The following is an 18,140-nucleotide window of genomic DNA, read 5'->3' as shown; positions in this document are numbered from 1 at the left end:
AGAAAAATCAATAATTTTGACCCATACAATGTATTTTTGGCTATTGCTACCTATATACTCATGCGACTTATGACTGCTTTTGTGCTCCATATATAGGCCTATATATATATATATATATATATATATATATATAAACCCCTTAATATTGTTATTAGAAATAATTAATTGGTAACCCTGATAAATACTAATGTTTAAAACAAAAATCCCTCATATTTCTAGGTCTTACACGACCCCTTCTAAAAAGAACTAGATTTTATTCGTAGGACTTGAAAAAAATCCTGCGCAACAACAACAACAGGACAACAAAGAGCATCTGTGAAGCCAAAAACCACAAACCAGCAGATGGACGCGCAACCTGTGTAAACAAAAACACAACAACCTGCAACTTCTGTTCCTTTAAGATCACATATCGTAACACGTCGTTCAGAAACAACAGAAACGCACCCAGCAACTGTTTTTAAAGCGTTCGTTATCCAGCACCGAACATTTGCTCCAGTATTTCAGCAGGTATCAGTGTTTTGTGGCCGTTTCCTCCACAGAAACCGAGCTAGTGACGGAGAGAATAAGAGCAGTGTGTGTGATCGTACCACGCAGGTCATCCACAGAGCTCTCCTTTGTGAAATCCTTTATTAAATAACTCCTCTCTAATCATGTGACAAGACGACTATTTGTACAGGGAGTTTTCGGAGACCCCTTTCCGCTTATCTCTTTAGCAGGACAGACAGAGCATTCAGCCATCTGCAAACTAGCGCTATCTTAAATCAGACGGCTTGTTTGGACGAGACAGTCTGGCCAAAACCACAACAGCCACTCTCGGTGTAACCTTATAGCGTGAAGTCTACTGTGAATTCATAAGCAAAGGGAGTATATCCGATCCGCACTCAACAAAATAACATTAACGTCCGATATCAGAGTCCTTCAAATATGGATTTAAATCTATACGGCGACATGCTACGGGGTTTATTAGTCGTTTTAATGCATCTGTACTGTAGACGGAAGGGTCGTTCCCTCCTGGGCAGCGGCTGTGCAATAAATGGCACGAAGGTTGCGTGTAGCTCGAGGAGGAGAAACAAATGGCAAATCTTATGGCTCATTTTAAGCACGCAGCTCCAAGGTTAGCGGCGGCACGGAGGTGAGGCCGGGCGGAAATTGAGAGATGACGGAATGGGAACTGAATGATGAAAAGTGTCGAGCTGCTAGCAGGCAGACTGAAACGCGACGCTTTATTTTGTGTCAAAGTTTAGGCGGAAAAACGGTCGCTAGAATCCCGATGGGAGCTTCCTCTATGGTAGTGAATAATAAGTGAGGCACGTCTACACTAGGGCTGGGGGGGAATGATGGCTGTCTGACTAATTGGTGTCCTAAATAGGAAGTCCTAAATAATTAGGCAGGTTTTGGGTTCATCTGGACCCCAAAAGGACCTCTTTCCTAAAGGACGCTTACATAAGACATACAGAACAGAATGATATTTATATACTTGACGCTGCATCTCAAAAAGATGCAACACAAGCACTAAAGAAATGGCTTCTGAAGTAGCAGTGCTTCAAAGGGGATGAGTTTAGAGACAATTTTACCTCATTTTACCATGCAAATGGTCTAAAAGCTAAAGCACAATATCTAATTATTTTATACTATATTACACAATGTTTATATAATTGGTATACTGTATAATAATATGTATTCAGTGCTGCTCAAAGCTTTTTTTAAACAAATTTTTTTTTTAAATCATAATAATCTAATTAAAAAAATTAAAAATAAAGAACGATTAATATTTTTATAAAAAATAAAAAAAAGACATTAAATTGATCAAGTGACCGTTTTTTTTTTTTACTTTCTTTTCACCAAAAAAAAAAAAATTCTGAAAAAATGCATCATGGTTGTATCCACAGAAAAATGAAGCAGCACAACTGTTCAACATTAATAATAAGAAGAAGAAGAAGAAGAAGAAAAAGAACAACAAATGTTTCTTGAGTAGCAAATCAGCATATAAGAATGATTTCTGAAGGATCATATAATACTGAAGACTGGAGTAATGATGCTGAAAATTCAGCTTTGCATCGCAGGAATAAATGACATTTTAAAATATATTCAAATAAAAACAGGTATTTTAAATTGTAATAATATTTCACAATTTTTACTACATTTTTGATCAAATAAATGTATAAGAGACTTTTCAAAAAAAACTTTTTTTTTAAATGACGGACCCCAAATTTGAACTATTTTGTAAATAATGTTTGTATCTAATATTATTTGTCTTGTATCTTGTTTTTAACTGAAGTGGTTTCCCGTTTCCAAATTTAATCACACAACTTGTTCACTAGTTAACAGCTCTTCGGTTTGTGTACATCTAGTTCCAAAAAAAAAACATAAAAAAATCAAATACCTTTGTAACGCATTTACTGGTATACCCATAACAGGCATTGCCACAGTGTTATTTAATATCTAAACCAATTTTGTGTTGAATTTCCAGCATAGTGACACACACTGTTAGTGTGATACAAAATGACTATTTCACAGCGTGAAATAAGATTTTGTTCATCCCGCCTATTTGTAGTCGACACAGTTCCTGAATCACAGTAAGTCGGGCACTTGCCCAGGGCCTTTACGGCACACGGCCCCAGACAGGTGCTTAAGAGCTGCCCTCCTAAACACCCCGCTTCCATTTATGAGATGCGTCTGTCTTGACCTTTAATGAAATTATCAAGCCTCCCATTAAATTATGACACGAGGCGCGAGATAAGAGTCGTGTCCGTGCAGCAGATGGCCTGGCCGGCCTAATCCTACAACACTACACATATAAGCACTGCTGTTCATTAGCTTGTACCTGCGACAGCCAGGCGCTGAGGTACAGTGATTACTGCCAATGTGTGGACATACACCGGGCCAAATGATGCTGAACGCAGCGCCACTGGGTCATCCCTGCTCTAAAGCACCTGATGATGTCATCTTCAGAGCGATGATGTCATTAAAGAAGAGAGAATTTAGGGGTTTTACCAAATACTAACAGGAAGGAAAGTGACATTGAGGACCCAGAACCTGATCAATTGATTATCAATCAAAACAATATTCCTAAAAAAAAAAAAAACAAGAATATTTCTCAATAAATTGTTTAATGCATTTAAAAAAAGCATACTACCAAGGATGTGACAAAAATGGCAACTATAGTGAGTAATTTCAAATTCACACCACTTAATTTTTATTCTGTTATACAAACTATTTTGATTTCCATCTTCAAAAAACTGCTAATATTTTAAAATATTTTAAAATGTATGGAATTATTCAAAAAACAGTGTAATTTTAGTATTATTTATTCTACTATTATAGTATTTGTTAATATTTTAATGAGCTTTATTTGTATATTTTCAGTTTTCTTCTCAATTTTAGTTAGTTTTTAGCTATTTTATTCTTTTGCCATTTGTATTAATATTATTAACATTTAATATTAATCGATTTATCTTTAATTTTTAAAATGTTATTTATTATTTTATTTATTTTTATTTTAGTTTAGTTGTAGTAATTTTAGTACTTTATTATTATTATTATTATTATATTGATATATGGGATTATATAATTATTCATGTTTATAATAATAATAATAATTATTATTATTATTATAGTAATATAATTATAATAGAATTGTGCTAAATTATTTTACATCATTTTAAAATTATTGTATTATTATACTGAACACACACACACACACATTTAATATCATATCCAACATATTAAGACATAAATGATGGGAATATGAAAATGTACTGTACAACAACAACAACCCAGCAAGTTGTATAGTATGCTATAGTAGTGCCACACATTTAATATCATATCCAATATATTAAGACATAAATGATGGGAATATGAAAATGTACTGTACAACAACAACAACCCAGCAAGTTGTATAGTATGCTATAGTAGTGCCATTGTAAAATCACTGTAGTCAGAAACACATAAATCCAAATGTCTTCACTGACAGCTCGCAGGAAGTGTTTCATGTGGATATAGCAGGAAAATTTACCCGTTAGCTCTTTTATGAAAGTCTAAATTTGTATTTATAGGCTGAGGCACTTGACCCACGTTTATTGACTTAAGTTTCCATTACATAGACCGAACCAGAATCCCGTCCTAAATCACACTGAGATCAAAAGCAGCCAATGTTAGTCAGTCTAAAAGTGAAGGTTTACCTCATGCTTGGATGTGATGCAGTGCAGTATTATAATGCCAGACACAATTACAGTGTAACACTGACTCAGATAAAGCACAATCCACACAGCTGAACCGGGCCCAGCAGAGCCTGACGTTTATGGGACTTTAGGGCTGAATCAGACAAAATGTCAAAATTAAACAGTGGTTTCTAATAAATCCAGTGACATTTCAATTACATTTTTAGCCAGGTGAAAGACTTGAAATCAATAGACTCCATCTAAACATATTTTCAAGCTTAAAAACGATCATTATTTAGAAGAAATCTGCACCACAAAGTTGAAAAAACACAACAGAAAAAAATTAGTTGAAAAAGCCCCGTCACCACATGCAAAACAGCTTTGTACAGCAAAATCAATGGCGAACATTTACAGTATCAGACATTAAAAGAAATAAGCAATGAGATGCTATACTACAATGACTTAATTGTGACAAATGTACAGTTAAAATTCCCTTAAATGTAGTTAAATAAAATCACTGTAACACATGGCCCCAAGTGACTTATTTACTTATTTTTCTTACATTTTATATAAAACCATTTATATTTCTAAATTTCATATTCAGTGTCGTCATTGTTAACTAAAATAATTTTATGTCATTTCAGTTGCATGAAATAAAGTAGAAATAAAATGAGAAATAAATATTTTTATATGTTTAAATGTAAAAAACTAAACTCAAAATTAGGGCTGTGCGATTAATCGAAATCGAATCGAAATCGCGATTTGAGACGTTGCGATTTCCTAATCGCAAAGCCTGCGATGTGGACGCGATATTACTCTGTTCCAGAGCATATCTTGCCTGCTGAAAAAAAAAAACAATAGAACCCCTCCCAAAACAGAATAACAAATGTAATGGATTTCAGGGTTATAATGGGACAAAAAGGAATTTTGTAATGGTTTAATGGAAACTATAATAATTTCTGTGATGGTTTCTATTGTTTTTTTCAGCAGGGTAATGATACCAATACTGTGCTGCACATTATTGACAATATTGAGCTGAAGCTTGACTTTGCAAATTTAAAATCGCAAAACAAATCGCAATCGCAATATCTGTCAAAAAAATCGCAATTTGATATTTTCCCCCAAATCGCACAGCCCTACTCAAAATTACAAAAAAAATAGGCCTACTAAATTACAAAAAAACTTAACTGAAATAAAAATAAGTTAAATCCGAATAGAAATGACAAAAACACATCAAATTACTAAAAACTAACTAAAATTCCAATGAAAATTTAAAATATAAAAATAAAGAATTTTTATTAATAAATGCTGTACTAGTATATAAATAATAGCTACTAAAATAAAACTGTATTCAATAAATAAATGACATTTATTATTAATAATAAATCACATTAAAGGGTTAGTTCACCCAAAAATGAAAATTCTATCATTAATTACTCACCCTCGTGTCGTTCCAAACCTGTAAGACCTTCGTTCATCTTCGGAACACAATTTAAGATATTCTCCTAGCTTCGTAACTTTAACAGTTGAACCACTGATGTCACACTACTTTGTCGATCATCTTGGTACTTTTCTGGACCTTGAACGTGGTAGTTACCTTGCTGTCTATGGGAGGGTCAGAGAGCCCTCATATTTCATCAAAAATATCTTAAATTGTGTTCCGAAGATGAACGAAGGTCTTACGGGTTTCGAACAACACGAGGGTGAGTAATTAATGACAGAATTTTTATTTTTGGGTGAACTAACCCTTTAAACTATTCTTCTACCAAACAGGCTTTTTACAGTTACCAAGCAATGGCAAGTGTGCATAAATCTGCAATTTTTGCAACAAGACAAACCATCCATCTTATAGTAGGCCTTCAGAAATGACAGCGTCCTACATCAGATCTTAAGGAAGGTTTTTAGTAATTGATGATCTGCTAAATGCAAGTGAACATACTTAAGATGGCCTAAAAAGCTGCATTAAAAATTGAATAGCAGTAAATTTAGCAAGTGCTCAGATGGTCCAAACACGTCAACATGAGTGCTCAGCGGCGTCGAGAAATCATCTAGCGGCTTCTGTCTGTCGCCGCTCCACAGAGGAGAGCAACACATCTGTTACCCAGGTAGAACACAGTCGTCTAATTAAAGGAGTTGAGCAAGACTCCAACTCCAACACTCTCCCAGCTTCGTTCGTAATGACACGGGTCTTTGTTATCAAGCGCTTGTAATGCGTTGCAGGTCGACGCTCCTGCAGTGCAGCCCGGCCCGAGAAACAACGCATCCCTTGCCGCCTCGTTCCGAGACAGCGGATTTATGGCAAACAGATTTAGCCATGATCAAACGTGGCTGAGGGCTGAGCTGCTCATAAATCAGCCTCCCGGCCATTTCCACGCCCGCGCCGCGCTCTTCTGCTGATTTACGCCGCTAAATTAGCTCCAATTTCCAGCCCAATCGCACTTGGATTTCAATAGAGCCAAAATGAGCCACAAAATGGCTGATGGAGTGGTCAGTCTTGACCTTTCCGACGCGTTCCATTCGGGCTGCTTTCTGAAGCCTCCATCCGCTCGAGACAAAGATGCTAACATGGTGAAATATAAAAGCTGAGGGGGAAAAAAAAACAGGTGATGATGAAGAAGAAATTAAAATACTTGCAGTTCATGCTTGATTATGAGGATTAGAGTGACTCAGTTGATGGTGCTCATAAGAAAAGCGCCGTTATTGTGTGAGCCGCGCACACGGTTGCAGTGAAGCACGGGGATTTGACGCTTTTTAAAAGGCATTAATCAATTTGAACACTGCGACAGGGACACTAATCTGCCGGATTCAATCATGTATCATACGTCTAAGACTGGGTGCAGAATGAGAATTTTCACCCTGGTGCATTTATCTTTATAAAACATAAACATGATCACACCGGATCACAGGCGGCATGTGTAATAGGATCCGTTTCTTCATTTCAAAATTGCAGAATTGCATTTGCAATAGTATACTAGCATACTAATATACGCATGCATATGGGATGCTTCTGTGCGCATGGCAAACCAGAACGACCTGCTACATTTGCAAAAATGTGCACTGCAGAAAATACTGTATCCCACAATGCAATGCGCTTGACCTGACTTTCCATTTCAAGTGTGAAGAACAACCCTTGTGTCATGTAAGATCCTAACAAAGCAGAATCCCATCCGCCTTCTTAAGAAAACAATCAGTGCCTGATTGGAAATCATAGAAAATCTACTCTTTTCCTCAAAAGTAATGTCTTCAAAATTACATATCACATTATAGTAGTGATGCAAAAATTGGTGCAATTGATCATGTTCCTTTGTACTTTCAGTTAGCAAGTTAACAGCGTAACATAGTGCAAACTGGTTGGGAAACGCTCTTTTGATTAGCAGGGATCGCTGTGGAGGAACAGGATCTTGCACGACACCAGAAGTAATAACAGTCGCAATCTTCTTCTTGATTCAGACTGCCAATACACATTTGTACACAACATTATAAAAAAAAATGCAAACATTTTTTTTCTATTTCCATGATGATAACTTATGACTCACTGAACTAAACATTCAACATGAGTTAACTTGACAACACTAGCTGTTCCCATTCATTTTTCAAATGTAATTATAGCAGCCAATGATTTGAGTGAATTATTCAGTCATGTAACTCTAGGTGTTATTTTTAACATGCATTTTCTAGAAAAAATGTGTTTTCATCAGTTTATGTGCATGTTTTTTTTACCCAATTTTTATGAAATGTGGTGCATGTGTGAAAAATTCCTAAAAATTTGCTAGAAAAACATGGATGGAAACTCAAGCTCATGTGGCATTCAAGAGTTTGAAATGTTTACAGTAGAATAATGCCTTCTGTTTTCACCTACTATTTTTAATTAACAGCAGGCGGTATTGAGTATATATATAGTTAGTATTGCATTCCAAACACATCCAATGACTTCCTCTTTTTGTGAATACAGGAAACACAAGGTCGGGAGAATGAGAGGTCAGCGCAGGATGGGCCATTTTGGTGATATACTACATCTACCTTGAGATCCTTTTAGCCACTAAATAGACTGTACAATAAACCAACATAAAAGCACCCGATTAAGGATTCAATGGCAGACACGTACATCCATTTGTGCACGTAACACAATGATATACATGCACACGTTCACCCACACTGCCGGCTCGGCAAAGGTGTTCCATTAAAAAAATTCCCTGACAACCTTGGGTTTATTTCCCAGCGGTCAGATTATCTCCTGGCCGTTTTTGCTAAGGTTGAGACAGCAGAATCCTCCGGCAGCCCTGCGGCTCTGTGACCGGCATGTGAACAGCACAGGTGCAAGGGAAAATAGCTGGTTGTATTTATTTTCATTTGCCTTTGCACTTGCTGCTAAATATCTCGGCCGGCCGGAAACGGTGCCAGGCTACTGGTTTAAACGCTCGCTTGTAAAAGTACAACAGGAGGGAGAGAATTCCTGATAGACCAGACATGGATTAATGCAGTCAAAGCCACAGGCACAAATGCTGCGCGGTGTTTTGCACAAATGGGATGTAAAACTAGATCTTTACATTATAAGGAGAAAACATGATTGCTTGTGTGGAACACTTGCTGTCATGTAGCTAGACTGGGTCAGAAATTAAGGGGGAGGCAGAGACAAAAATACCACCAAAAATCATCATTAAAGTGAAAAACTGGTAATAGCAACAATGTGAGAATTTGTGTTAATAAAGTAATTACATTTAAATATTTTATATAAAATGGATGCAATACTAGATAGTTTATGGTTAAATAAATAAATACAAACATACATGCATACTAGACTTGTGCCGGTATTCGGTAATGCGATATATCAACAACATGCTCTAGATATTGTTTGAAAGTGTTTTGATTCTTTATTGTTCGGTCACACTTTACATTAGAGCTTCATTAGTTAACATTAGTTAATTCATTAGTTAACATAACATAAACTACATAAAAAGAAAAATTCTTCTGAACATTCATTAATCTTAGGTATTCCAATATTTAATAACAGGATGTTAAAATCGAGAGTAGCAGCGGTGTTATTTAATGAGCTAACATGAACTAAGACATGAACATTTTTTAACAAAGATTAATAACTTCTGTAGCAAATGTAGCTATTGCTCATTGTGAATGTTAATGCATTAACTAAGGGTAACTAATGAGGTCTTATTGTAAAGTGATACCTATTGGTCTTTATAGTTCTTTTGCACTTTAATCTGTGTAAAACTTTTAACTTTATACATTTTTCTGTATTGCTTTATTGCATTTAAATGTTCAGTTATTTTTGTTATAAGAAAAAAGTTATTAAACCTGTTATACTGTATTATGACAGCACTTTTTTTTAAACTTAATTTCAATATCGTGATTATACCGTATACCGTAATAAAAGCATTAGCAATTAATCGCAACATGAAAATTTGATACCGGCATATCCCTAATGCATACATAACTCTTGGGGGGGAAAATACAAAATCAAAAAATTCCCCTGCATAAATCTGAGGTATTTGACATAACAAGGGATGTTGTTACGGTATATATTTTATATGGTTAGAATGAATGAATGAATGAAGCATGTATGCAACTGAAATTCAAATTTTTAAGTCAAAGAAATGCCCCTAAATAAGTGTCAGAGTTTTTTTATGATTAAATATTACTGATAGATTGATACATACATACAGTGATGTGAAAAAGTTTTTGCCCCCTTCCGGGGTTTTTTTTGGCTAATATTTGTCACACTTGAATGATTCAGATCGACAAAAAAAATTATATTACACAAAGATAATCCGAGTAAATACAAAATGCAGTTTCGAAATAATCATTTCATTTATTAAGTGAAAAAAGCTGTCCAAACCTGCCTGGCACTACGTGAAAAAGTAATTGCCCCCTAAATCTAATAACTGGTTGTGCCACCCTTTACAGCAACAACTGCAATCAAGCGTTTGCGATAACTGGCAATGAGTCTTTCACATCGCTGTGGAGGAATTTTGGCCCACTCTTCTTTGCAGAATTGTTTTAATTCAGCCACATTGGAGGGTTTTCGAGCATGAATGGACTGTCATTCCACACGACACAGCATCTCAATCGGATTTAAGTCCGGACTTTGACTTGGCCACTCCAAAACCTTAACTTTGTTTTTCTTGAGCCATTCAGAGGTGCACTTGCTGGTGTGTTTGGGATCACAAACCACAAACTGACGGCTGGACATTCTCCTTCAGGATTTTCTGATAGAGAGCAGAATTCATGGTTCCATAAGTTATGGCAAGTCATCCAGGTCCTGAAGCTGCAAAGCAGCCCCAGACATCACAACCACGTTTGACTGTTGATATGATGTTGATTTTATGAAATGCTGTGTTGGTTTTAAGCCAGATTTAACGGGACACACACCTTCCAAAAAGTTCAACTTTTCTCTCATCAGTCCACAGAATATTTGCCCAAAAGTCTCGGGGATAAACAAGATATTTTTTGGCAAATGTGAGACAAGCCTTTGTGTTCTTTTTGGTCAGCAATGGCTTTTGCCTTGGAACTCTCCCATGGATGCCGTTTTTGCCCAGTCTCTTTCTTATTGTTAAATCATGAACACTGACCTTAATTGAGGCAAGTGAGGCCTGCAGTTCTTTAGATGTTGTTCTGGGTTCTTTTATGACCTCCTGGATGAGTCGTCGTTGCGCTCTTGGAGTAATTTTGGTAGGCCGGCCACTCCTGGGAAGGTTCACCACTGTTCCAAGCTTTCTCCATTTGTGGATAATGGCTCTGACCATGGTTCACTGGAGTCCCAAAGCCTTAGAAATGGCTTCATAACCCTTTCCAGACTGATACATGTCAACTATTTTGTTTCTCATCTGTTCTTGAATTTCTTTAGATCGCGGCATGATGTGTTGCTCTTTAAGCATGCTTCACTTTGTCAGACAGGTTCTATTTAAGTGATTTCTTGATTCAACAGGTCTGGCAGTAATCAGGCCTGCGTGTGGCTAGTGAAATTTAACTCAGCTTTCTAAAATAATGTGGTTAATCACAGTTCTTTCATGATTTAACAGGAGGGGACAATTAATTTTTCACGTAGGGCCAGGTAGGTTTGGACCGTTTTTTTCCCTTAATAAATGAAATCATAGAGGCCTACCCCTTAATTTATAAATGTTGCAAAAACTTGCAAAAAACAAATTTGACATAAAAAAGGATCTTTTTTTTAATTCTTAAATATTACTGGTAAATTATATATGATATGTATTTTATATGGAAATAAATAAATACCATGAAAATCATTTCCTAAAGGCAAATATTGTCCCTTTTTGGAAATGTTAATTTAACATTACTGGCCAATGAGTCAAAAGCTATAACTGATAGCACACACAATTTGAGGTATCATTCATGTCTGTAGCACAAACAGCATGGAGCCCCTTAAGAGACAAAGTTTAGCATTACTAAGCATCAGCAAATGTAACAGCCAACTAAAGATATGCTAAAAAAGACTGCACTTATATAGGCGGGATGATTCAGATTGTAACAAAACTCTCCAGTATTTTGACTCCAGGAGTCAAAATGACTGACTCGACTTGCAGCCAACTAGGGACAGGAAGCACTAAAGACTCATGGGTGATTTCCGTGCAGCTTGAGAAAAGCGGCTTGCTGTCTCTTTTCTCCTGCCAAAACAAACAAGCCATTGCGAGGGGAGATATGGAGCAATTACCCAGCCTTCTCCCGTATTCTCTACACCACATTATAGCAGGTAGACCAACACTCTCAAAACCACTGTACACAATCACCACAACAGGCCTTTCGCAGACCGTTTACAGAGAGATAAATGATGCTTTCTGTGGCTAAATGAGTTATATGTAATCATCTATTCATATGCCAATGAAAGACTAGAAATGTCAGGAAAAAAACAACTTTTCTTTCTTGTGCCAAGCTAGCATGTTCAAACGCAAAGCTGTTTTAGTAACTAGTATGTTTACTAAAAGTGGAAAAGCAAAAATTAATTGAAATACAAGAAATATTTGTAATTAAGCTCATACACAAAAAATATTGCAATATACACATCCTTACGAATTTCTTCAATGATTCCGAAAAAGAACCTGTACATAAAAGTAATTTGCTTGTGAATCACTAGTAGCACGTTTTTTTGTTTTGTTTTTTTGCACACAGCTTATGAGAAAACTAGAAAAACATGTTCAGTATAAACTAAAGACATGTATCTATTTCAAATAAGGGCTGTTATTTTAAATGTTTTATTTATCAAAAAATCCTGAAATGAATGCATCATGCTTTCCATAAAAATAACCACATTAACATTGATAATAATCCGAAATTAATATTTAATACTACAAAATAAAATTGATTTCCGATTTCTGAAAGATCATGTGACACTGTAGACTGGATTAATGATGCTAAAAAATTCAGCTTTGCATCACAGGAATAAAATTACATTTTAAAAATAGATAAAAGTTGTTTTAAATTGTAATAATATTTCACAATATTACTGTGAAATGCAGCCTTGGTGAGCATAAGAGAGTTATGAAATCTTACCAACCCCAAACTTTTGAAAGGTAGTGCACTAGCTAATAGTTTTCACACACAAGAAACAAAAAACACTAAAGTTACTACTCTAAAATCCAGAATATATATAATATAAATAATATTTTTGTATATTACTAATAAACAGAAGTACTTTTTTTAAAATGCCAGTTTTGGCTAATATATCAAGTTTTGCTCTACATTTCAACTCTTTTTTGGTCAGGGTTAAACATTTAACTGGTTAATCCTTATGATTCATTGTTGGATTAAAAACCACAAAGCTACTTCTAGACTGGAAAATTCAGTTTTCCTTGGAATATGAGCTAAAGCCATCCACACTTCCTCCACATCTCCTGTTTATGCAGGAACAAAGCACATATATGAACTCATAACTACCAGCCTCCAAGCGAGTCTCTGCCTAACACCAACCAGATTCGTACACAAACCATTTACCACTTCATCCTGACAGAATGTTTGCGAGAAAATACAAACATTACGATTTCCCCACATCTCTGTTTATTGTGATTTGCGGTCAATATGAAGGCCATATGGATGAGGGAGCGTTTCTGTAACATCATATAATCTCCATCAACAAACAGAGCTGCTTATTATCAGCTCGACCACAAGCGGCGTATTGTTTATTAACCACGGACAATCACACGACTATCAGCCAAGAACTCGAATTCAATCTCCGGATGTATCCCTGTTTCCAAACAGTCTGATCTGCAGCGATCCAGAGGTATATCAGGACATGTTTAGACACAAACTCCCGTAAATAATCCCAAACAGGACGGCTCCCACAGGACTGACCCCTGCTCCCTCCTTCCGATAGGAGAATGGATGCGATCGCATTTATATTCTCCAGCTGGGCGCTGGGACGGCGAACGCACACAAAACCGTAGCATATTTTCCTCCCCATCTACCTCATTTTAATTATGATGTCTGCTGAGAAAGAGCCAAGTCAGCTTCTCAGAGTGATTTCATCGGCCTCCCATCTAATCTAATTCCGTTAATTCTCTCAATGAACTGTAACTTAAAGCCGTCACGAATAAAAGTTCCTCACGATGACCTAATATAGGGCACGTATCAGGCCGGGTGGCTGCTGAGTAATGTTAAACTTTAATGCCGACTGCGTTTCGCTCTCTCTCTCTTTTCATACACAACTTTAACTATTTACGACCGGCCGAAAAAACGACTCCACCCTCTCGCTTTGGCTCCCTCGAGATTCAGTGTGCATATATGGGCCGAAATGCTAGCTATGAACGAGTCAAGCTGTTGTTTGAGGGGGAAAAACGTAGTAACTTCTGTGGAGAACCATCATAAACTCACCAGTGGGCATATTATTCTTTAAACATCCCCAGCTGTCGCCTGCTCCGGTCTGGATGACTGAGTCACAAGGTGGTGCTTTTATTATGGCTTTGTTGGTGGTTTGCGTACGTGTTGGAATGAAGGGGAAAGGTGCTTTTAAGTTGCAGTCTATGTGCAAAACGCCATTCTTCTGAGATCCAGATGAACGGCTAATTCAAGATAATATATTTGTGACCCTGGACCACAAAACCAGTCTTAATTGTCAATTACTAGTGTCGATTTGTATAAATAAGCTTTCCATTGATGCATGGTTTGTTAGGACAATATTTGGCTGAGATACAACTATTTGAAAATCTGGAATCTGAGGGTGCAAAAAAATCTAAATATTAGAAAATTGCCTTTAAAGTTGTCCAAATGAAGTTCTTAGCAATGCATATTAAAAATTAAGTTTTGATACATTTACGGTAGGAAATTTACAAAATATCTTCATGGAACATGATCTTTACTTAATATCCTAATGATTTTTGGCATAAAAGAAAAATCTATCATTTTGACCCATACAATGTATTTTTGGCTATTGCTACAAATATACCCCAGCGACTTAAGACTGCTTTTGTGCTCCAGGGTCATATTTAGGCTCACTTCAGGTTCATCTGACCCCCATCAGAAACACTGGGTTCAAAAACAGCCCCGAGGAGCGCAACAGACTGTAACAGAACGCAGGGGTCTAGAGATGAGTGTTAAAAATGTATTTTTAACTTAACACGCTGACTAAAAAACATAACGCGCATGGCGGGACGCTAAAAAAAAAACTGTGAGAGACGACACGGGAGTCAAAGACGTCAGTCTGAATGCGTAGGGCTGTACAAACAAACTCACTCACTCTCAGCATGCTAATTAGATCAAAACTATAAAGCAAAATACCAAATCTATTTATTAAACCCATTTCATATATTTTTGTGTGTGTGCTAAAGTGTGTTAAATGTTTCTTGAGCAGCAAATCATATTAGAATGATTTCTGAAAGATCATGTGACACTGAAGACTGGAGTAATGATGATGAAAATTTAGCTTTGCATCGCAGGAATAAATTACATTACATAAACCTCCGGTTTCATAGACAAGGCTTAAGCCTAGTCCCAGACTAAAATGCGTGTCTGGGCTGTTTTAACTGAAAGAAACTTGCACTGACTGATCTTAAAATATGTCAGGTTCATTGTTTTGTCTGTGTCAATGTTTTTACCTAAGTCATATTTCTAAAAAAGACTTAAATGTCCTAATTGAACTATGGCCTAATCCTGGTTTAACCTAAGCCCTGTCTGTGAAACCGGGCCAAAATATATTAAAATAGAAAATTGTTCTTTTAAATTGTAATACTATTTCACAAGATTACTGTTTTTACTGTATTTCCGATCAAACAAATGCAGCCTTGGCGAGCATAAGAGACATTAAAAACAAAAAAATTTACCAACCACAATCTTTTGAACAGTAATGTACACATAAAACATACACATAAAATAAACGTATTCCACCTCTCTCTAAATCGAGTTAAAAATTGTGAAAACGCTAGTCAGAAATTGTGACAAATGCCTAGTTTTTACGTCAACATTAAATCAAAATTGCCCCCATTTAGCATAATGCACTTTTTTGTTCTTGTACATTATTTTTTAACTACAACGACAACAAAAGTTTGCCTTTGTAATCATTAAAATGCAAAAAAAAAAACTTTTTAGCTGATGTCACCTGTTCAAGTCCAACCATCAATCATAGAAATCACAAATCAATCAATTCTCTATGGATGAAAGCAAGTCTCAAGTTCTCACCGAATATCCTTTTTCACTCTGAAATACGTCACACTACAGAAGTAACACTGTAGCACACGCTGTTGACTTTGACCTGACGAAGTACAGAATCAAAGATGGATTGGAAGAAAGTGATAACGGATTAGTCCATCAATGCACTTCAACTATTACCAAACTTACTTATCCACATCTTCTACGTACTGTATCTACATTTTCTACATATCACTTCCCAATCAAGCAATGTCAAGAAGAAACCAAAAACCCAATATCTTTGTAACAGTCAGCGGTGGAAGACACAGAATGGTTAGTTCTTACCTTCTTGAGGTGGCCACTGCGAGTCCCCACGAACACCACCGAATGACCTCCGTAAGTGTACGCGGCCACGGACGCCATACCGTCAGTGCGGTCGTCAAACAGAGGAGTGCCCTCAATGACCCTCAGTCCTCCGAGAGGCTGGTTCAGAACCAGGCCACAGAAATCATCGCCAATCTGCTTGGGCTACGGGACGAAACGAGAAACAATGAAGCGTAATTAGTTCATATTCATCAGATTGTTTTATCAATCAGATGTTTTAGGCCTGACATAAGTCATGTGTAAAAACAGGTCCGAAAGGCTACATTAAAAATGGGATTAAAATAAAATAAAAATAAATAAATAAAACAATAAGTAATTCAACTAATACATACTTTTTTTAAATTAAATGATAAATTGAAATGAATACAATACATAATATTTCAGATTCATTAAAAAAACTATATCATGATAGTGTTAGTGAATCTGTTGCAATGATTTAAAACAAAAAATAAAAATAAATAAAACCAAAATAAAAAGTAAAAAAAAAACAAAACTTAAAGGCATATAATTAATACAAAATACATAGGCCTACAACATATTAAAGATTCAGTTAAAACAACTAAAATTTTGTTAGAATAATTAAAAAAATAATAAATAAAATAAAATAAAATAAAAAAGTCCACGTGTCTTTGAAAAAACACGAAACAAAACCATTTTTAAATTAATTGCAAAAAAATGAATACAAAATCTTTAAAATTCAGTAAAAATGACTACATGATGGGGTTAGCAAATAAAGTTAGTGAATGAAATGAAATAAAATAAAAAGTCCGCTGTCTCGTTAATATAAAATAATTACTTATTGGCGGATTAAGGACCCTTAACAACAAATGCCGAGTAGTTCGTGTTATGCCATTGTTTAGTCACCTTTAGTAGATCTTTGGGACATTAAATCAGATTGTAGAAAGTAAAAATTTATTTGTGGGCCAGATTTCAGGTTAAACACTTAAATGCATTTGCATATCACAAAAATAAAAATACATCCACACAAGCAAACAAATAGCCTGAAGACCCAACAACAGATTTCTCCAGTCAAATCACAGCATCTCAGACAGGAAGTGCCAGCTAATAGATCAGACAGAGAAGTGCCACCCAAACAGAGACTGCGAAAGTGAGCCCATGGGGATCAGACCGGGGGCCGGCGTGCACAGACCGGTGAAACATGACATCATCCTGCAATCTACCTCACTGTCAGTGCTTTATCACTTCAGATGCGCTCTCTCCCGAAAGAGGCACCCTTTACCCTCCGAGCGTCTCTGAAAAGCATTATTTCAGCCGGTTTTAATGGCTGTCCACTGACACAAAGGAGGAAAAACTACAAGAAAATCACTGTATGTCATTTCTCCTCAAGGAAATCAGAGTCAGAAGAGTTATTCAAAAATCAATTGCGTTAACTAACATCTGCAACACATCAATCGGCCAAGTGATGATGTCATCGAGCACCAAACCTAGTCCCCCGGTTCACCCCCCAGGTGAACTATTGACTCATTACCAGGTTCTCAGAGCTCGACGGAAAACACTCTGGACCTCGGCATCCAACGCCACATAAAAAAACCTCAGTAAAGTGCAACGAGAGGTCAGCTTAGCCTGCGGATGAATGATATCAGCTCCAACAGCAAGACGTTTCACGGCGGTAATGACGAACATGAAGGTGCAACAGCAACAGCTGAATTTTTTGGCACTTTCTGCCCAAATTCTTCGAGGCGATGGGCGTCTTGAGAGCATGCCGTTGAATGATGATTGAGAGGGTGATGTTGGCCGGTGGAACCGCTTGTTTTTTTGCATGCATATGAAGGGTAAATGTATTAAACGAAGCATGAGCTCGCGGCAGACACGCACGCTCTCATTATAAGGCGGAGGGCCGTTGCCGCGCATGAGAAAGAGCTAATAATACCCCGGCAGCCGCGGCGCTGGAATCAGTCATGGGGAACCCTGTTGTTGCTCATAAAAACAACCACAGCCCCCCCCCCAAAGGAACGAGGTCATCGGCACTCGCCATCTTCGCCCCATCTG

At 36.6% G+C, this 18,140-nt stretch overlaps 1 protein-coding gene across 1 annotated transcript in view; it reads right to left on the bottom strand.

Annotated features, from left to right (window-relative positions):
- The window catches only part of LOC107743094 (plexin A3-like), a 182,559-nt gene that overhangs the window by 148,525 nt on the left and 15,894 nt on the right, over nucleotides 1–18,140 (bottom strand). Inside the window, exon 3 of the mRNA XM_016556207.1 lies at nucleotides 16,092–16,274. Coding sequence (XP_016411693.1) covers nucleotides 16,092–16,274 — 183 coding nt within the window. The remainder of the gene's footprint in view (nucleotides 1–16,091; nucleotides 16,275–18,140) is intronic.

Source organism: Sinocyclocheilus rhinocerous, unplaced genomic scaffold, assembly GCF_001515625.1.
Source record: "Sinocyclocheilus rhinocerous isolate Xijiao unplaced genomic scaffold, SAMN03320098_v1.1 scaffold797, whole genome shotgun sequence".
In the NCBI taxonomy this organism is placed as follows: Eukaryota; Metazoa; Chordata; class Actinopteri; order Cypriniformes; family Cyprinidae; genus Sinocyclocheilus; species Sinocyclocheilus rhinocerous.
Note: the sequence above shows the minus strand (reverse complement) of the source record. Positions and strands in the feature narration are given on the sequence as shown.